Source organism: Pimephales promelas, chromosome 19, assembly GCF_988280905.1.
Source record: "Pimephales promelas chromosome 19, fPimPro1.hap1.1, whole genome shotgun sequence".
NCBI lineage: Eukaryota > Metazoa > Chordata > Actinopteri > Cypriniformes > Leuciscidae > Pimephales > Pimephales promelas.
The window spans coordinates 2,734,785-2,757,144 of record NC_142787.1 but is presented as its reverse complement, the minus strand read 5'-3'; the positions used below and the strand labels follow the sequence as shown (position 1 = coordinate 2,757,144).

At 36.8% G+C, this 22,360-nt stretch overlaps 1 protein-coding gene across 1 annotated transcript in view; it reads right to left on the bottom strand.

Annotated features, from left to right (window-relative positions):
• dpysl3 (dihydropyrimidinase like 3) overlaps positions 1-22,360 on the bottom strand; it is a 44,750-nt gene that overhangs the window by 6,669 nt on the left and 15,721 nt on the right. The window contains exons 3-11 of the mRNA XM_039663654.2: positions 21,743-21,927; positions 18,800-18,964; positions 17,525-17,586; positions 16,899-16,979; positions 13,941-14,009; positions 12,055-12,175; positions 8,324-8,480; positions 6,558-6,699; positions 5,226-5,396 (exon numbers count right to left, since the gene is read on the bottom strand). Coding sequence (XP_039519588.1) covers positions 5,226-5,396; positions 6,558-6,699; positions 8,324-8,480; positions 12,055-12,175; positions 13,941-14,009; positions 16,899-16,979; positions 17,525-17,586; positions 18,800-18,964; positions 21,743-21,927 — 1,153 coding nt within the window. The remainder of the gene's footprint in view (positions 1-5,225; positions 5,397-6,557; positions 6,700-8,323; positions 8,481-12,054; positions 12,176-13,940; positions 14,010-16,898; positions 16,980-17,524; positions 17,587-18,799; positions 18,965-21,742; positions 21,928-22,360) is intronic.

Here is a 22,360-nt window from a genome sequence, read left to right as displayed (position 1 = left end):
ATATTGCCAGTGGGTGGAGTCAGGCTCTGACCAGGGGTTTAGTTACCCTTTACGGACGGATTCACGTATAGCGCCTAAAAACGCGTAGAAAACGCTGGGCACGCCGCATTCTCCATTTTCCAAAGCGCTAGGGCGGTTGCGCTCTGGTTGGTTCTTGTCACGTGACCTACTGTGCGCTTATGATATTCTGAAAAGTTGAGATGTTTTTATCTCGATGCTTCCCTTATGAGCGTGCATACCGCGCGCCTACATTTAAAATAACAAACTTGAGAGCGCAAAAGACGCGATATGTCCCGAAAGGGATAGTTCACTTTGAAAATAATTTTTGGCATGTTTTAGCTTACCTCAAGGACATCCAAAATGTAGGTGTCTTTGTTTTAATTTTGATATTTTTAGGTCAAACCGTTCTTGTCTGTCAGTCATATAATGGAGGTCTATGGTCACCACCTCAAAGAGCATGCAAAGAGAAGTCCAAATTAAACATGATTTAATGACTCGTAATTGTAAGTACACATGGATGGCCTAAGACACGAAACGAGCGGTTTGTGTGAGAAAACGAAAAGTATTTATATCGTTTTTACCTCTTGTAACCACAGCCACGTCCAAGTGATCTGAGGGCGCGGGCGCTTTGTGGCTGTGGTTACAAGAGGTAAAAACTAAATAAATATTGTTGTTTTCTCACACAAACCGCTCATTTCGTGTCTTAGGCCATCAATGTGTACTTACATTTACGAGTCATTAAATCATGTTTAATTTGGACTTCTCTGTGCATGCTCTTTGAGGTGGTGACCATAGACCTCCATTATATGACTGACAGACAACAACGGTTTGACCTAAAAATATCAACTAAAACTATCAAGCTAAAACATCCCAAAAATTAATTTCAAAGTGAACTATCCCTTTAATACTTTTTTCCCAGGATGCTTGTATGAATAGAAGGTTCAGCGTGACGTGCTGTACAACAGACAGAGACACCGACAGCCGTTTTGAGTTTGAGCTTCTGCAAAGATATTCCACACTAATGAAGATCATGTGTACGAGTCTGGCCTCTCGTCCTTCATTCACTCTCTCGTTCTCTTCTCCAAACAGCTGGATACAGGAATGACAAACACACCCTTCGCTTTTTACTCACACTCTTGTTTTTTGTTACTTCTATCATCCCTTTCTTTCTAGTTTACTACTCCCCTATTTTCTGATTCCTTGTTCTCCAGTGGACACTTTAAATGTTGTGATGTCCTGCCATGATCCAGGCTCTTTGCATTTGGCAATCGTCCATTCTTTGTGTGCAAAAGCAGGAAATGACACGCAACGCAGCTTCTGCCAAGAATGCTGGCACGGGCTTCATCTTCTGTAGGAGAGCACAAACGCAAGACTTTCGGGCAGGTGATGAAGTCATGATTTAGGTGTCTTCGCCGAGCATGGAAACCACAGCCACGGGATAAACAATCAATAAACATCAGCCATTTTGTCCACTGTTGAGAGCCAATGCTGTTTGGATACGTAATGGTCTCTGGAGAAGTGGCTGAGAGGAAACGAAAACGTGATGTCATTTTGGAAACTCCACAGTTGTGCTGAATCTTTCCCCCGGAGCACTGCTGGTTTCCAAACATCTACATATACAGCTCAGGAAATTCCCGTTCCCAAATCTAAACTCTGATAGTAGCTCTTGAGTTCGCTATTGTGCTGATGAAGAGGAGAGAGAAGGAATGGCGTCCGGGCGTCTGAAGAGTGTCTTGGCTTGGTGAAAGAGGTCAGAAAGGTCTCACAACTGCAGGAAATTCTGTATAAGTGGTACAGGCAATGGTAATGATTCGACCGTGGATGAACGTATGCTTCAGCTGTCTTGCAAATTCCTTCAACGGGACTGTTCGCTTCCAGCAGTGGTGTCAAATTCAGCTCCTGTAGAGTTTAGCTCCAAACACCGGTTACTGTGACTAGTGCTTTTCCAAAGTTACAAGCCACTCAACATTTTCACTGGCCCCATATTTTTAATATTATCTCATAATTTGGCGGCAGGTTTATTAAAGGAGTAGTTCACTTTTGAAAAAACTTTTGCTGATAATTTACTCACCCCCGTGTCATCCAAGATGTCCATGTCTTTCTTTCCTCAGTCGAAAAGAAATTAAGGTTTTTGATGAAAACATTCCAGGATTTTTCTCCATATAATGGACTTCAATGGGAACCGGATGGTTCAGGTCCAAAAGATAGTGTTAATAACAGTTTCAGATGCAGCTTCAACTGTCTTTAAACGACACCAGACGATGAATAAGGGTCTTATCATTTGTCCTTAGAAAAGTTACATTTTTGGAATAAGCTTTGAAATAACCGATCGTTTTGCATGATAAGACCCTTATTCATCGTCTGGTGTCGTTTAAAGACATTTGAAGCTGCATCTGAAACTGTTATTAACACTATCTTTTGGACCTGAACCATCCGGTTCCCATTGAAGTCCATTATATGGAGAAAAATCCTGGAATGTTTTCATCAAAAACCTTAATTTCTTTTCGACTGAGGAAAGAAAGACATGGACATCTTGGATGACATGGGGGTGAGTAAATTATCAGCAAAAGTTTTTTCAAAAGTGAACTAATCCTTTAAGCTTCTGTCACTTTAAGACCTGACGCACAACTTGACATAAACCAATACATCATAACCTGTCAACTTGACATAAAACCAAGTTAAACTGTCATGTGGTTGGCTTTGCGTGATCTGCAGTGACATCACAATCGTGTTGCATTGTGGTTTATGAATCTGCCTGAAGTGTACTGTACATATCGAGAAGAGCACTCGAGACATATGCCCCGTTTACACGAAGGGAAGACGCAGATATTTCCCTCTCATTTACACGAAAACCCCGTTTTTATCACAGAAAACTATTTTATTTTTATTCAAAATAAAAAATTTTATCACGAAAGCCCCGTTTTTATTACGAAAAACTCTGATTTCTGATAACGCCGCTTATGTCGACTGAGAGAAACGGGGTTTTAGGTTCTCAGCGGTTATGCACCATAAAAAGCTTCACGCCCAGTTATGATGGCGCTCGACGGCGTATTTATGCGGGTTGATGTAAATGACAACTTTTTTGAAAACGATGTTGTGTGTACAATGAAAACGGACATTCGTTTCTCTAAATACCCGGCTATGTGTAAATGTGGCCATAGTGGCAGACAAAGAATATTCCAGGCTAGATTTTGCCTGATGACTTAAATTGTGGAAAAAATTAGAGGTTAAGTGAGGTCAGTGTCTTTGTCATGACAACTTGGCATAAAACCAAGTTAAACTGTCACGTGGTTGGCTTTGCGTGAATCGTGTTGCATTGTGGTTTATGAAACTGCCTGAAGTGTACATATTGAGTAGACTCGCTCCCTCGGTCAAAATCGAAAGGTCGAGTGTCTGTCCAAATAAACTCCCCACTTTAAGAAGTTAAACACACTTCAAAATGGCAGCCGGGATTCCCCAGAGGGAGAGTGCTTACTAGGGGAGAAACAACAAGAGGTCAGAGGGTACCAGCGTACCTTCTGTTTAACAATGACAGATGCCAAAAACACATTGGTCCAAGTTTAGAGTGGAGCACATGAAAGAGCGCTCAAGACATATGCCCCGTTTACACGAAGGGAGTCGCAGATATTTCCCTCTTATTTACACGAAAACTCCCGTTTTTATCACAGAAAACGATTATTACGAAATACTCTGATTTCTGATAACGCCGGTTATGTCGACTGGGAGAAACGGGGTTATGCACCATAAAAAGCTATGATGTTATGATGGCGCTCGACGGCGTATTTATGCGGGTTGATGTAAATGACAACTTTTTTGAAAACGATGTTGTGTGTACAATGAAAACGGATATTCGTTCTCTCTAAATACCCGGCTATGTGTAAATGTGGCAGACAAAGAATATTCCAGGCTAAAAGGTCCAAAGATTTTGCCTGATGACGGGGTTTTTTTTCCAAAAAATTAAATTGTGGAAAAAATTAGAGGTTAAGGCCTCGTATAAGGTTAAGGTATCCCTTATTGCATCATTATATGGTCATTAAATAGCATATGATGTATAATTAGCATAGAATGTGTAATTTGTGGTTTAGCCTAAGCACTCCTCCACAGAACACGTTTAAAGCTGCTCAGGTTGTGATATTCAACTGTGGTCTAGAGTTCACCAGCAGCTTAAGTGAGCATGTGTTAAAGTGTTCTTGATTGTATTGAATGTGAATGTTTACATTTATACTGTACTTTGAATCTTATATTTATATTATATTTTAAAAATACTAGCAGATAATATCAATGAAATAAAAGGTGACTTGAGTACTTTAAGAGAGTACACTCACATGTTTGTGAATACACTTAAGTACACTTTAATAATGTCAAATTAAAAGTTTCCCCACGTACAAATGTACTTATTAGAGTAATTACAATAACTGGGTAATAATAATCTTTGATTGCACTTATTTTGATGTGCTGACTAACAAATAAAGCACAAGTACTTGATCTGTATTGTGCTATTTCAACTATTCTTAATAGGGCTGTGCAAAAATTAATTGCGATTAATCGCATCCAAAATAAAAGTCTGTGTTTGCATAATATATTTGTGTGTCCTGTATATAATTATTTTGTATGTATAAATACCTATGCATGCATGTATATATTTAAGAATTATTTTCGCTTAAATTCTGTATATATATAAATACATAATCTATATTATATAAATATAAATATTTTACATATGAATAACACATTTTCTTAAATATATACATGCATGTGTGTGTATTTATATATGCAAAATAATTATATACAGCACACAAATATATTATGTAAACACAGACTTTTATTTTGGATGCGATTAATCGCAATTAATTTTTGCACAGCCCTAATTTTTAATGTACCAAACTGCAACTTCATCCTTACAACCGTGCAATAAAATATATTTATTATGAAATTACATCTAAAGAAGTGCTCTTAAGATCGAAAAGTTCTTTTTTTTTTTTTTAAATTAATAAGGAAATCGAAGCTCAACTGAAGGTCTGATCAGGTCAGATATCTCCTGTTTTTGTGGCCAAACAGGTTTTATTTGATGAGGGAAAGCATACCGGCTTCCTGTATTAACACAGTTTTGATGAGTTCGAATCAAGTATTTCCGCTCAGAGGAACTGGAAGCCAGCCAGTTCAGTTCTCTCTCTATGTTTAGACTTTCCCTTTGAGATATCTGGGTTTTTCTACAGAGCACCTACAGAGTGATGTGTTTTAGCAGTGATGGTCCGGATGGCGTCTGTGTCCCAGATGACCAGATCGCTGTCTGAGCCCACGGCTATCCGACCCTTGCGTGGATACAGGTTCAGGATCTTGGCGGCATTGGTGCTCGTCACAGCGACAAACATGTTCTCATCCATTTTACCAGTGACCTGGGCAGAGGAATGACAAACACAACTGAGAATTAAATGCAGTGCTTGTTTAACAGTAGTGGCGCATTAGGGTGCGAGTGAAATTATTATTATTTAATGATAATTTAGTGTTTATCAGAGGGGTCCAAGACCCTAGGACTTTTGTCACACTTTAAACATTTAATGGATTTGAGGAGTTTTGTGGTTGAAATTTAAAAAAGTAACAAATCCTTCACTCGCGGGTCAATTTAACCCCCGTAGGAATGAATTGAAAGCGAGGAATGCTTCTGTTTTGCAAGATGTAAACAACACTGGTCCTCCAGAAGCACTTCCTGTTTCAGTTTTTTTTTAACACTACATAAAAGCTGGGATAAAATACAACCAACAGAACATATAAAACTGAATCAAAAAGTTAAACAAACATCTTTAAGATGTTTTCTTTACATATGAAATAAAAAAAAAACAGTTACAAACTGAAACAGGAAGTGTTTCTGGACCAGTGTTGTTTACATCTTGCAAAATGGTCTATATAAAAACCTAAAAATACTCAAAATTCAAACAAAAAAAATCTAAAACTTTGCCAAAAAAATATTTTATAATGTCTACATGTGAATCTGAATACATACTGCAGGGAACTGACTTTAGGACCCAGCGGAACAGCTCGTTTTCCCCCGTATAGAGCTACAAGCCCATGTAGTGGCTGGAGTCATGAAATATCATGTTATATTATTCAGCAAAGTCACCCAATGTAAGATATTTTGGGCTGAATTTAAAGGGTTATGCATGAAATTGTGAGTTATTTTGAATTAAAGTTCAAAGAATGTAAGGAATTTGCTTAAATTACTATTTATTTATGTTTTATTGATCAAATCTAGTAATTTAAAGCTAAATAAAATTAAAAAAAATCTCCAAAAATGTATTAAAAATAGAAAATATATAAATAAAATGATTTTTAAAAAAAGCTTTCTGGACAAAAAATAAAAAATAAAAAATTAAGTATAATTTTAGGTCTTTGGGTCATTTTGACCCGCGAGGGAAAGATATGTTACAAAGTGTGAGGTAAGGATGAAGGTTATATTTTCTGGATCTGAGGATCTTAACACCTGATGTGCGAATTTAACAATGGCTTTAAATGCTGCACATCCAGATATGATTTTGAACTGAATCCAATGTGAACCTCACCACAGCCTTGTCCCAGATGAGTGACATCCTCTCCTCGACTCCATTCACTCCTTCAGGAATCTGAGTGAAGTCATCTTTCCCTATGGCCTTCTGAGCCACGGTAAATGTGCAGTGAGCACTTCCCGTCACCGACAGATCCCCGCTGACAGAGACAGACACATCACAACACTTCAGTGACAAGACTGTGTATGTAACAGAAAAAACAACAACATATATAACAACCACTGGGAGAAGTAAGTGCACTTAATTGGACTGAACGTACACTTCAGTGTACTTCAAATTTCACTTTTTAATAAGATAAAATAATATTAATGACATGAAAGGCCCTTGAAGAGCATACTGTTTCTTAAAACACTTAAGTGCACTTTAAAAAGTTTGCTTTGCAATGTCAAATTAAATGTTTTACATTAAAATGACATTTTATATCATTGTTTTATTCATATGTTGTCATGCTTTAAAGCAGCACACTTATTTTGATGAGTTGACTTACATGCTAAAGCACATATAAAGTACTCGATTATAATTTTAACTGTAGTGTTATTTGATGTTAAACTTACAGTTAATATAAATTAAATGTAGATATATTTTAGTTTGCCATAAATTAGCACATTCAGCAGTAACTTTAACCGTATTTCAAAGACAATTGAAGTAATTATGAAATTACATGCTGAGGCCACAACACATAACCGGCGTTTTCAGAAATCTCCACTTTGGCCGGAGTTTTTAGAAATAATCGTTTTCTGTGATAAAAACGGCGTTTTCGTGTAAATGAGAGGGCAAAACGTGTAAACGGGGCCTTAAGTCCTAGTTAAGTGGGTCGGAAATAGTATTCTTCTAACTACTTGCATTCAATATAAATTTAAACTATAATACATTTCAATCTAATTGTAAACAAAAAGCAATTGAGTGTCCGAAAACATTACATTCTCTTCTCACTTAATTAAATTAAAGTACCCTTTTTTAAATGTATGATAAAGTGTACTTACTTTTTTTCTTTATTACAAGGGAAGTCAAATGAATTTGCAATGGCTTCAAAGCAACTTCAAAAATCAGTGAGAGCATCACTAAATTCAGTTTAAGTAATTAGTAGTTTCAAGTACATATGAAATTAAGCCTATATATATATACACTACCGGTCAAAAGTTTTAGATCAGTAAGATTTTTTTATGTTTTTAAACTCTTCTGCTCACCAAAGCTGCTTTATTTGATGGGGAAAAAAATGACAAACTGTAATATTGTGAAATATTATGACAATTTAAAATGACTGTTTTCTATTTTAATATATTTTAAAATGTAATTTGAAAGCTGAATTTTCAACTGTTGCTGATTACACATAAGTTTTCAGTGTCACATGATCCTTCAGAAATCATTCTAATATGCTGATTTTATGCTCAAAAAAACATAAATGATTATTTTCAATGTTGAAAACAGTCGTGTACCATTTTTTCCCCAAAATTATATGATGAATAGAAAGTTCAAAACAATAGCATTTATTTAAAATATAATCTTTTCTAACATTATAAATGTCTTTACTGTAACTTTTGATCAATTTAACTCAACCTTGATGAATAAAAGTATTTTCTAATTTCTTTTCCCCAAAACTAAAAAATAATTTCTTACTGACCCCAAAATGGTAGTGATTAATGTTACAAAAGCTTTCAATTTCAGATCAATTCTGTTCTTTTGAACTTTCTATTCATCAAAGAATTAACTGACAGATCTATATCCAAACATATCTTAACATATATTTATACATTTGTGCTTACCTGGACAACAGGGTGTTCAGGTAGTCTGGAGTGGTTGGGTCTGGACTGAGGGGTGGTGATGTCACAAACGAAGCAGCCTTAGCCCAGTTCTTGCTCCAATAATGAGTCCCGTCAGTTCCCAAACTGGCCGTGATTGGCTCCCCAAACACCACGTTACCTAGAAATAAACAGCTTTTGTCTCATTATCTAGCTCGTTTCCAAAGATGACCAACAAGGATTCCTACTGGCAAGAATACAGTGTCTTGTCAGCTGAAAGCATCTGCTCAGCAGTAAAGTTTAAACAGGAAATAAACAGATAAGCAACCCATTAAACAACAGCTACCCAGGCTTAAATGTCTATTATTGCAGCGACATCTGGAAAACACTGCTGCAGTTATCAACACGAGCTCACTAGAAGAGCTGAGGCTTGCTGGATGCAGCTTTCCATCCATGGGAATGGCAGATGAGCTCAGCAATATTGTGTTTGCGGGATCAGGGGGTGGAGATGGGTAGGATTGGGGTGGGGTTAGGGATCAGGGGGCGGAGATGGGTAGGATTAGGGGTGGGGTTAGGGATCAGGGGGCGGAGATGGCTAGGATTAGGGGTGGGGTTAGGGATCAGGGGGTGGAGATGGGTAGGATTGGGGGTGGGGTTAGGGATCAGGGGGCGGAGATGGGTAGGATTGGGGGTGGGGTTAGGGATCAGGGGGTGGAGATGGGTAGGATTGGGGTGGGGTTAGGGATCAGGGGGTGGAGAAGGGTAGGATTGGGGGTGGGGTTAGGATCAGGGGGTGGAGATGGGTAGGATTGGGGGTGGGGTTAGGGATCAGGGGATGGAGATGGGTAGGATTGGGGTGGGGTTAGGGATCAGGGGGTGGAGAAGGGTAGGATTGGGGGTGGGGTTAGGGATCAGGGGGTGGAGATGGGTAGGATTGGGGTGGGGTTAGGGATCAGGGGGTGGAGAAGGGTAGGATTGGGGGTGGGGTTAGGGATCAGGGGGCGGAGATGGTAGGATTGGGGGTGGGGTTAGGATCAGGGGGTGGAGATGGGTAGGATTGGGGGTGGGGTTAGGGATCAGGGGGTGGAGATGGGTAGGATTAGGGGTGGGGTTAGGGATCAGGGGGTGGAGAAGGGTAGGATTGGGGGTGGGGTTAGGGATCAGGGGGCGGAGATGGTAGGATTGTAGGATTGGGGGTGGGGTTAGGGATCAGGGGCGGAGATGGTAGGATGGGGGTGAGGTTAGGGATCAGGGGATGAAGATGGGTAGGTTTAGGGGTGGGGTTCGTGATCAGGGGGTGGAGATGGGTAGGATTGTGGGTGGGGTTAGAGATCAAGGGGTGGAGATGGGTAGGTTTAGGGGTGGGGTTAGGGATCAGGGGGTGGAGATGGGTAGGATTAGGGGTGGGTTAGGGATCAGGGGGTGGAGATGGGTAGGTTTAGGGGTGGGGTTAGTGATCAGGGGGTGGAGATGGGTAGGATTGTGGGTGGGGTTAGGGATCAGGGGCAGAGATAGGGTAGAATTGGGGGTGGGGTTAGGGATCAGGGGGTGGAGATGGGTAGGTTTAGATATATGTAAGGTGGGAAGAGTTGGATCCAACTCCTCTCCATGGATTTCGTGTTCTGCAGTGAGAACCAGGTCTACTGCCTCAAAATAGCCCAACTCCACGTCTCTGTGATATTCTGGTCTCTAGATATTGCCTGGGTTCCTCCTTCAATGCAAATGTTTGTTTTTTTCTGGCCACCAGTTAAAAATCATACGTACAGATGTTTAGAGAAGTAAAAGCTCTCTTCAATAAGCCAGATGATCTAAGCACAAATAGTGTGGGATGAGTTATTTGCCTTTAAGTTTAATTCTTTGAGTAGGGCTATATTCAATTTCCTAAACCTATAAATGAGCAATTTTCACTGACTTCATGGCAAACACCACTAATAAAATGCATCTAAGTCCTTTGCAAATCTCATTAAAAGCATCCAGAGGATAAAACTGCCTTATAAAGCTCCACTGACAAAACCTTTAGTCTCCATTCAGGACAGTCGGAAAGAATAGAGGGGTACAGTCAATGTCATAGGTTTGCATCCCTTTTGAAGACAGTGATTAACTCCCCAATTTAACACTTGAACAGTGATGAATACTGCAACAGAGATCATTTGACAACACTTTTGGGAACGTTCTCTACCATTTCAGTGACCTAAAACTGCTGCCATAGAAATGAAACACCCTTTTTATTCCCGGTAGTGCGGCAAAGCTAGTCCTTTAATGAACATGAAGTGTGTTATTTGGGACGGTAACGGTCGCACCTTTAAAGTCCCCCTGTAGTCAATAATTGTATCCCTTAAAACTCATCTTTGATCACCAAAATTACATATTTAAAATGTTAATGGCTTAAAATATCTTGAATGTAACTCGACACCCCTTCTTTATTTAGTATATGTGGCTCAATGAATATGCAAATCCACTCAAAATCAATGAGTTTTTTTTATATGCGTCATTGATCGTCTGGTATGGTTGATGTTCTGTTCACCATTTTGAAATGTGACTATGGAATTAATTTGATTATTTTAATTAATTTACAGCCATGATATTTACACCTATGAGTTATTTACTTATTTAAATTCCTCCTTTAGTATTTCACTTGCAAAATACCAGATACAGGTTTTAAATGAGTAAATAATGACATTTACTCAATAAGCTTAATAAGCTAACTCATTTACTTAATAAGCTTAAAGGCAGAGGAGAAGCCTTTTCTTTTATTAACTATCATCTCATTCAATTCATTTGATTGAACTGTTTGGTCCCTCTTTAAGTGGCTTTAAGTACAATGTACTTGCATTGAAAATAATAATTTGATAAAATTGACTTATTGTGTGCATACATGTTTTTACATTGTACTTATATTTTGAAAATACCTGCATGTAATTACAGATGTAATTAATTCTATAATTACACTGTTGACCTATACCGACCCATACCACACACACCTGTCCCAAACCTTACCCGTATCACACCTCAATAGCAGCAAAAGTGTTCAACAATACAACATGAGCACAATAAGTACATTGTACTTATTTTTCAATGTTAATACATGGTACTTAAAGCCACTTAATATAAAGTGGGACCCTAAAATGATATCGCCTGGCTTCTGTACTCCCGAGTACTTCTCGCTTGCCTCAAACTGTAATCATGACTATTTATTTATATTGAACTAATTTACGTAAGAGAGCATTTCATCTGAATGATTTAACTAAACAGTGAGGATTATTACGATGATGGATTGTGGAACTTTTACAACAAACCAGGCAGCGCATTTAAAGTAATGTATAGACAGCTAATATATAATGAAATGACAAATTAACAATAAGACATTTATAATAATAAAACTGTTATTTACACATATGACACCGTTGGATTCAAATGAAGGTCACTGCGGTCATGAATATATAGTCAAAGCTCGGCTAAGGTTTATTTAACTGGACGAGATGTGTAAACTAGCAGGCGGCATCTGTGAAAGCTCAAACGTTACGCTGATGACATGCTCACACTGCTGGGATTTCTTCAGTGTGTTCCACACCTAACACAACACTAGCCATCACATTGTTTGCATTCACACAGATATAGATGACTATGAATATGTGAAATATGGTAAATATTACAAAAATATTCGGTACATTCTTTTTATTTTTTAAATGGCTCCAAGACATTAATTAGAGAATCACTCATTCAAGTTTTATTTTTAAAAATGTAAAATTGTGTACCTTTTTTCCTGGCCTGTGAGATGATATCCGCCGCACTCTTGCTCATCACGCGGGTCACATAGAGAGGACAGTTGGTTTGACTGGCAATCGTGACGGCTCGAAACACTGCCTCAGCTTCTAGCTACACACACACACACACACACACATAATGAAGGACATTGCAAATCAGATTTAGCTGCATCTCTATGTATCTCGCATAGTTGCTTATACAATACACTATGTTGATTTATTTCTAGGGCTGGGTATTGACACAGATTTCACAATTCGATTCGATTTGGATTCACCAGCTTGCAATTCGATTCGATTTCGATTATGATTCGATTCAATATTGATTATTTTGACAATACATGGCAAATTTTCTCAAGGAAAACAAATCTCTTAACTAATGCTGTAAACTATGGGAGTCAGTAGGCTACACTGTAAAAAAATATTGATGGTTTAACTTAAAAAAGTAAGTAATCTGGTTGCCTTAAAATTTTAAGTTGATTGAACTGGAAAAAGTGAGTTAATACAATGAAGGAGAATGATTTAATCATCAGAAACTCAAAATGATATGTTATCTGAACTAAATAAATTATTTAAGTTGATTTGACAAAAGAAAAAATGTTGTGATTACTACACTGTAAAACAAATATTGTTGGTTTAACTTAAAAAAGTAAGTAACCTGGGTTGCCTTCAAATTTTAAGTTGATTGAACTGGAAAAAGTGAGTTAATACAATGAAGGAGATTGATTTAATCATCAGAAACTCAAAATAATAAGTTATCTCAACTACATAAATTATTATAAAGTTGATTTGACAAAAGAAAATATGTTGTGATAACAAATCTTGAAAATATTTTTTTACAGTGGGCTTTATTATGATATTACTACTACTATGATATTGAAGATAAAAATTAACTGATTTGTCGCTATACAAGCACTTAAATTACATATTTATTTTTATAATAATATTATATGAAATATAAACATTTAAATGGTGGCTGTCATTAAAACTTGTCAGATTTATTCAAACTGAAGAACATTAAAAATTATAATGAATATGTAATATGGTTTATATATTTAGCAAAATTCCCCCCTCTAGAGTTAAATTTTCTAGCTGACTAACTGACTAAGTTTATGGTCACATGGTTTAATGTGACGTCTCATGACATTGTTTACGAGCTGTTTAACTGACGGATGAAACGCTGATTGAGCGATTCCATGTGATGATACGGATTTCGATAAGTTGTACTCTATCTTTTAACACACTTTCAGATGCTCGTTCATGTTTATTTGGCGCTGTAACTGGTATTATTAAGGCGGAGTAACTGATATTAAGGCGGAAGAGAAGATCATGTGCGGCTGCTTCTCTTGAGCTGAGCCAAAGCGATCTCACACCACAGCGCCAAAACGCTATTTATGTTTTTGAATTTCGTAATGGACCTAATTCGAAATTTGAGACTTTATTTCATAATAATAGTAACAAAGCACAAACATTATTACGATTTATTGGATAGGCTACACGCTACAATGTTCCATTCATTCATCAAATGAAAACAGGATGACTAATTATCGGTTAGTAAAAGTGAGAATCGATAAATATCGATAAATTTATATTTTTTACCCAGCCCTATTTATTTCTATGCATAACTAAAATAACTTGTTAATCTAGTTTGCCACCCCACACACACACCCTCTCATGACCGACCTCACGGATCACGTCTGCAAGCGATCACTGATAGACTGATGCCAGACAAATTAGATCTGTGAGGCGGGCCGATTTTATGCCAACATGAAATCAATACAATTTCCTTCTCTTATTGTGTGAAACAGATATGTTATGGGGATTGCAGTGATGTTATGAAATGATCCGCCAGTATACAGCTGTTATTAGTGGTCACTGACCTCTTCCGGGCGGCTGAGAACATGTCCCTCAGGTCCTGTGATGCCCATCTCCAGCATACGGGTCTGCTCCTGAAGAACACAAAGTAGATTAGTGACTCTCTGGCCCTGTTTATTAAGATGCGTTTTGGTGGTTCGGATCACAGATAGACGAGGGAGACACATTCCCGTTTACACCTGGTGTTTTAATCCGTCTCTTTTGTCCACTTTAACCACTTCTGTCCTGATTGCTTCAAGTTTATTTTTTCTTTCTCCAAATTTTTCGATCCAATGGACGAAATAAGCTCACGCAATGTACATATGGGCGAACTTGGAGACGTGTATTGTAATTTCAGAATTGCTTCTATTGTCTTTGAGATATGATTAAAATGCACTGCCAAATGTGGCATTTATGTTAAACTAATATACTTCTATTCTGCAATATTATGTCATTTCTTTTGAAATTGTATGTCGTATATTTCGATATAATTGAAATTACACAGTTGAACTTGTAATGAAGAAAGTTGCAATTTAGTACATCTAAAATATGTTCATTTTAAATGTCACTTCAGTTCAAATTATAATAAAGTACTTTGCATGTGCTTTAGTATGTTAATCAACAAATCAAAATACGGGTACAAAAAAAATATTATCAATAATGAATAAATTATTTAAAATAGGGATGCACGATATATCGGCCAGCATATCGGTATCGGCCGATATATGTTCATTTTTAATGTTATCGTTATCGGCCTGGTAAGAAAATGTGGCCGATATATTAAAGCCGATAAATAATGTATTATTCCCTTCAGCTGAGACACTTGTTGAACACTGTTTATGTTTTATGTCTTGAAATATGATTAAAATCTATTCAAAAAATGAAAATACGGTTCGGTATGTGCACCGCAAATCCGTCATATCGGCTGTACAACACTATAATGAGAACATCATTATACTTGTGCGCTTGGGACATGAATTTAATTGTGAGACTTTTGTTTTTGTAATCAGTTTCTCAAAATTAGATAAAAATTTGGATTTAAGTTTATCGGCCGATATATCGGTTATCGGCTTTCAAATATAAAGAATTATCGGTTATCGGTATCGCCCAAAATGTTCATATCGGTGCATCCATAATTTAAAATATACTTAATTTGAGTGCATCACATATTTTCAAAAGTGTACTTCAATAAACAGTCATGAAAGTGTACTTTAAGTACTCCTAAATGGTCTTTTATTTAATTAATATATAATCTTCAATTTTTATATATAAAAATACTTTTAAGATTTAAAGTACACTACAAGCGCGCATTCAATACAAATAAACACACTTCTTTTTCACAAGGGCCGAATCAGACAAACTACACTGTAAAATAAAAGTTGCTGCCTTACATTTTTAAGAACTGTTTAAGTCACTTCAACTCAAATTACATTAAACTGGTTTGAATCTTAAAGAACTTGGAGTTAAAATTGTTCTTAACTTAACTCTTGAAAAAGAGTTAATACCAAGTAAAAAACATGTTGTCAGAACTTAATGATCATATAATTACGTTTTACTATTTAACTACAGTATTATTTTACAGAATCTACAACAGGATGATGATGGAAGAGTGCAGAGTAAGTGATGTTCAGAGCAGAAGCATCATGGGTAATGGATTGAGACCACCCGCACACTGCCGGCGTGATAATGTCCAGATGATGGAAACTGGATGAGGGAAATAAATCAGGGCGTACAGTATCCTATCCTCCCAGTCTTCAGACCTCATCCTCACCTCACCCTCATGTCATCACATCACTGCTTTTGTAACTTCACACTGGACCTGATAAGCATTTCAAATCGAATTTACTTCAAGAATATATGGTGGAGATTTACTGCATACTTATCTCAGAAGAATCTGAAAAGGTCAAAACTAGGGAGGATAATAATTCTGTTTTAATGATTTTGCTTCAGATTTAATGTACTTGAGTCCTTCTGTGTATGGATTATTTTTGTGATTTTGAAGAAGAACAAATGGCTGATGTTTGAAAAGCTATTTCACTGTAAGGCTGCATGATACACAAAAAATGTTTTTTTGCAATATATTCTGCTGAACAAAACAAATACAGGACGTTTCACCAGATTACTTGAATAGATTTGGAAAGACTTAATCTTGCTAGAATGATTGGGGTGATTTTGTTGGGAAGTGCATATGGCATTAAAAGAAAGAAAAAAAAACGTTTAACTCTAAAGACTTAGTGTGAAATTATTTTTAGGCTGGAGAAATAGAAAAAAAAAATTGAAAAACCTGTGTGTTCATACTTGACTTCATAATTATTATGATTTTATTGTTATAATTATTATATTAAACAAAATATTATTCATTTACACTTGTTCAGCTCACAGAACGGCTTGATTCAGAGTAAATCAACCAAGCCGGTCTGAGACCCTGAAACACAGTATCATGAACTACACAGCACATTTATTTACTTAATTAAATTGCAGCCTGAGCAATTTGACAATCACATAAAGCTATATTGTGATATTGATTTTATTTTTTGATATATGTTGCAAATAACTGTACAGTGTGTTACTGCCTGCCAGTGGCTATGATGCATATTTATCTTATATGCATATATCATCATTATAATGGCTCCAATTTGTTTTTGACACAACACTCACATCCAGTGAAGGCAGATGTCAGCCGTGAAGCGACTGAACACCAGTGGGCGGAGCCTATGGTGTGATGATGTCTTGCTCTGGAGGCGGGCATATGTAAATGTGTTTGCCCATGTGATGTCAGATCAATAACAAAACTAGCTGTTTTTAGAGCTTGATTAAATAAATGCTTTGTTTATGAGCAGGACTTTTAAAGCTCTGAAACTAGCAGCTAAAGCAGCTAACTAGCTTTTATATGTCAAAAATCAAGGCAAATTGGATTTCCCATGTCATGACCCCTTTAAAAGCGGCCCAGAGTTAAGTGCAATAAAGCAAAATAAAGTGCATACCTCCGCTATTATTTCTCCATTTTCTGCGTGGACCTGTGCAATTCCTCCATGCTCTCCGAGAAAGGTGAAGATCTCATAAAGCTGTTCAAATATAAATATAAATATCATATTAGATATTAAATAGTGAGGTTTTAACAAGAATGTTATGTTAACTTATGTTACAATGTGTTCAAGTGGTGACATAAAACAGTTATTTGTTAGTTCAGATGAACCATACAAACTATGTAAAGTCTGTGTGACTGAAGTCTAAAAATCAAGTCATTTTAAGTTAATAGAAGAACATTTTTCATAGAGCTTATTTATTTTATTACAAATATATAAATAATCATTAATAAACAGCAACATTCTAAAACATAAATTGAAACAAATTATTGTATTGAACTGATGTATTCAAACAGACAGCACAAAAAATGCCTCCACAAACTCTATTTAAGACTTTTTATCCTTTTTACATTTAAGTGCATTGTAAGGATCTGCAGGTACTCTGTTTCATATGCCTGACCTACATTACGTTATACAAACGAAAATCCTTTTAAGGGTCAGATCATAAAGAAGTAACTCCCAAAAACTGATCAAATGAAAAGAACGTGTTTATCCACTATGCTCTCCACTTCTCTTCGGCTTACCTCACTGTTGCTCATCTGATAGAGGTCTTTATAAGCCATATACACCTGGAAGGAGTTCACTCCTGTATGGACAGAACGAATAAATCAGCAAACCACAACATCAAACAGCGTTCACTATCAATTTCCACTTTCATAATGATATGCGACTCTTATTCTCCACATAGGGTGGGGATTGTATCCATCATGAATTGGTGAAAATACCAGAATGGACATTAAGCAATGAGTATATACTAGGGCTGTGCAAAGATTAATTGCGATTAATCGCATCCAAAATAAAAGTTTGTGTTTACATAATATGTGTGTGTGTGTGTGTATAATTATTTTGTATATATAAATACACACACATGCATGTATATATTTAAGAAAATGTGTTATTCATATATAAAATTGTTATATTTATATAAAATATAGATTATGTATTTATATATATATATACAGTATTTACGTGGAAAAATTATTAAATATATACATGTATTTATATATACAAAATAATTATACACAGCACACACACATATGTTATGTAAACACAAACTTTTATTTTGGATGCGATTAATCGCAATTAATCTTTCCACAGCTCTAAACTTCATGAAACCCAGAACAGGGACGTGATGAATTTTGATTTTTTTTAATACATAATAATGTTACAGATGACATTCTTCAACAAACAATATTTGACTTAAAAGAAAATATTATTTCAATGTTATTGCAGATAAAAGAAATAAAAGATCGCTCACTAATATTTGTGCTGTCAAATCGATTAATCGCGATTAACCGCATATAACATAAAAGTTTGTAAAGATATGTATAGGCTATATATATGTATATATATATACACACACACTATATATATATATATATATACACACACCTATATAATATGTTAGATGCGATTCATCTCGATTAATCGATTTGACAGTACTCATTAATATTGATTAAGTCTTTTCTAACAAACACTGAATGCTCTACTGTATTTAAAGCACAGTGGTTCATCAGTTGTCACATGATCATATGTAGCGGGATCGATTCTGCGCTCATTTGTTGGGTTATACAGTAATGAAGCAGAAACAGAAATAGCTCAAATGACCAAGAATAACTTCAGTCAAAGCAAAACACATTCCCTACGGGATACCATACTGGTAGATGTATTTATAACTTCAACATTTTTTTTTAAGTATGCTAAACTATTTTCTGGATCAGTTGTGGCCAGAAATGAATTCTTGCCATCTGGATGCTTGAGCCCCTTGTTAAAGGACGTAATAGTAAAAGCTCTCTCACCTTTCTCCTTTATGAGGCTCTCGACCTCTAGTTTGGTGCTGTCGTTCCAGTGTGTGATGTCCACATGCAGAGAGTAGTCACAGCATGATTTCTCATCTGCCCATTCACGCCAGCGCTCGAACGCTTCCACCAAACTAGCGCCAGGCTCCGGGATCACATGATCCACTGCAGGTGAACCATAAGAGAGGGACATTTTCAATAAGTAATTACTTTTCAACTGCCTAAAAATTATGTTCTATATAGTATGAATCCTCTTTCACCTGGTCATCATGGCATGAGTAGAAACAGTCCAGTTTCATATTTTCAGACAATTAGACCAGGAACATATTTTATACAAGTGCACAAACGCAGCTGTGAGTGTGTGACCAACACATGTACTAGCATTTGGTTATTTTAGCCTCTTACTAGCATTGCAAACTGTGTTAATGCACAAGTTAGAACTGTTCGTGGCCTTAGTCATCAAATTCTCTGTGAAATGACAATGGATTCGGTCAGCATTTGAGGACGGCTTCTTGTGGTCTTCTAGTGCATACCACAAAATATACCATTACTGTGCTCATAAATGCACAACACAGCTAATTTCCCTCATATTAAAGCAAACCTCGAAAGAGATTTAGCCAGGAGTCTCTCAGTGTTTTCACGTCTTCATTGTCTCTATATTATCTACATGTATAATCTACTAAACATTTCCTCTGGGAACAAAGGGATACGTGCAGCTGGTCTTTAACTCTAAAATGAATCCCTGCTAATGTTCCCTGGTAAACGCAGGGTGTATTGCAACAAGCCGTTCTTATACACCAGCTGTTGTCACTTTTACTTCTGTGGTGGTCAGAAAGAGCTGCTGTCTTTCCACAGAACTAGAGTTTCACTGTGGGCCGTGTGTGAGAGCTTTGTGTGGTCTGCCGGAAGGCTACTATTGTTGTCCATGTTTATTATTAACACACACACACACACTTTCCCACGTCGGTGAAGCGAGCTTCTGCAGCTTTTAATGCACTTTACTGGGTCGATTAAAAAGGGTCTTATTTTAATTTGCTTAAACGTTCAAACTAGTGCTGTCAAACAATTAAACTATTTAATCGCGATTAATCACATTAATGTCATAGGCGACTCGCGATTAATCGCAATTAATTTCATAGGCAACTCGCGATTAATCACATTCATGATATGGGCAACTCGAGATTAATCACATTAATGTCATAGGCGACTCGCGATTAATCGCAATTAATGTCATGGGCAACTTGCGATTAATCACATTAATGTCATAGACAACTCGCAATTAATCGTAATTAATGTCATAGGTAACTCGCGATTAATCACATTAATGTCATAGGCAACTCACGATTAATCACATTCATGTCATAGACAACTCACGATTAATCACATTCATGTTATGCCAACTCGCGATTAATCACAATTAATGTCATAGGCAACTCACGATTAATCCCATTAATGTCATGGGCAACTCGCGATTAATTACAAATAATGTCATAGGTAACTCGCGATTAATCACATTAATGTCATAGGCAACTCGCGATTAATCGTAATTAATGTCATGGGCAACTTGCGATTAAACACACTCATGTCATAGGCAACTCACGATTAATCACAATTAATGTCATAGGCAACTGACGATTAATCGAATTAATGTCATAGGCAACTCTAGATTAATCACATTAATGTAATAGGCAACTCGAGATTAATCACATTAATGTCATAGGCAACTTGCGATTAATCGTAATTAATGTCATAGGCAACTCGCGATTAATCACATTAATGACATAGGCAACTTGCGATTAATCGTAATTAATGTCATAGGTAACTCGCGATTAATCACATTCATGTCATAGGCAACTTGCGATTAATCGTAATTAATGTCATAGGTAACTCGCAATTAATCACATTCATGTCATAGGCAACTCGTGATTAACCACATTCATGTCATAGGCAACTCGCGATTAATCACAATTAATGTCATAGGCAACTCACGATTAATCACATTGATGTCAAAGGCAACTCGCGATTAATCACAATTAATGTCATAGGTAACTCGCAATTAATCACATTAATGTCATAGGCAAATCACGATTAATCACATTCATGTCATAGGCAACTCGCGATTAATCGTAATTAATGTCATAGGTAACTCGCGATAAATCACATTCATGTCATAGGCAACTCGCGATTAATCACAATTAATGTTATAGGCAACTCGCAACTGATGATAGCTCAGTTCACAACGACAAAACACTCAGATCAATTTGGTCTTGTCAATGGGTCCATTTGGCATCATCCATTTCGCCGTCTCGTGTTCGTCATCCACTCAAAACGTAACGTCAATCAACTATTGGGCCGGTTCGCAAGCCTAAACAAGTATGTGTGGCGTGCCTGTTGTTTTGTTTCCAGTCTAGCTAGATCCGCTTGCGTTTTGGTCGACGAAGCAAATATACGTCCTGCCTTTGAAATGAATGGGTTTCATAACGCAGCGTCACACATTCCGCATTCTGTTGCAAAAGCATGTGAACAAAAATTTAAATGTTTGCTTGGCCAAAAAAAACGTTAATCGCGCCATAAAAAAAATGAACCCCCGTTAAAATGGGTTTGCTTTAACGCCGTTAATAGCGCATTTAACTGACAGCCCTAGTTCAAACCACCCAATTTCTTAGTAAAAGCCTCCTACTGCTTTTGAACGCCGCATGTTAGGTAAACAGTATCCTGAATATGACATAGAGTTCTGGTTAACACTTAATTTTAAGGTGTCTGTATTACAGTGTAATTATATATTTGTGTACTGAGTAATATTAAGCAACTACATGCACTTACTATAGGCTTAGGGTTTGGTTGAGGAGGTAATTTACTGGTATTACTATGGGGAGTACATGTAACGTATGTAAAATAAGGTGTTATCTACTTAGCAGATAAATACTGTATGACCGATCTTACCGATCATGGTGGTTCCTCCAGCAAGAGCAGCCTTGGTGCCCTGGCTGAAATCATCCACGGTTGTCGTGCCCCTGAAGGGCATCTGTAAGTGGGTGTGGATGTCAATTCCTCCAGGAATCACCATCTTCCCATTGGCCTCAACCGTCTTCACCCCTCCTGGTACTATCAAGTTGTCACCAATCTGCCTTAAAGTTGACAGAACGTGGTAATTTAGCAGAACTTTTTCATTACACTGTGAATTAAATGTTATTGGATCGATGATCATTTCTGAGTATGAGTAATGCTTAGTGTTGAATAACTCATCTCAGACCATAAGATAAAATAGGTAGAATTCTTTAAAAAAAATATTGAATGAATATGAATAACTCAAATTCTTTGTAGGAATAACTCTAAATAAAATTCATTGTGGTAAGAAGCCAGTTTGTTGTCATGTGAAGTGACCCCTGAATATTATGGGTAATGGAAATGAATAGACTACTAAAAATATTAATATTTTGACCGAGTGGTTCTAAACCTGAATGAAGGTAACCAAACAGTTTCTGGTCCCTATTGACTTCCATAGTATATAGTGGGTGAACTAACCCTTTAAAGGTGTATTGTGTAATATTTTGTGTAATA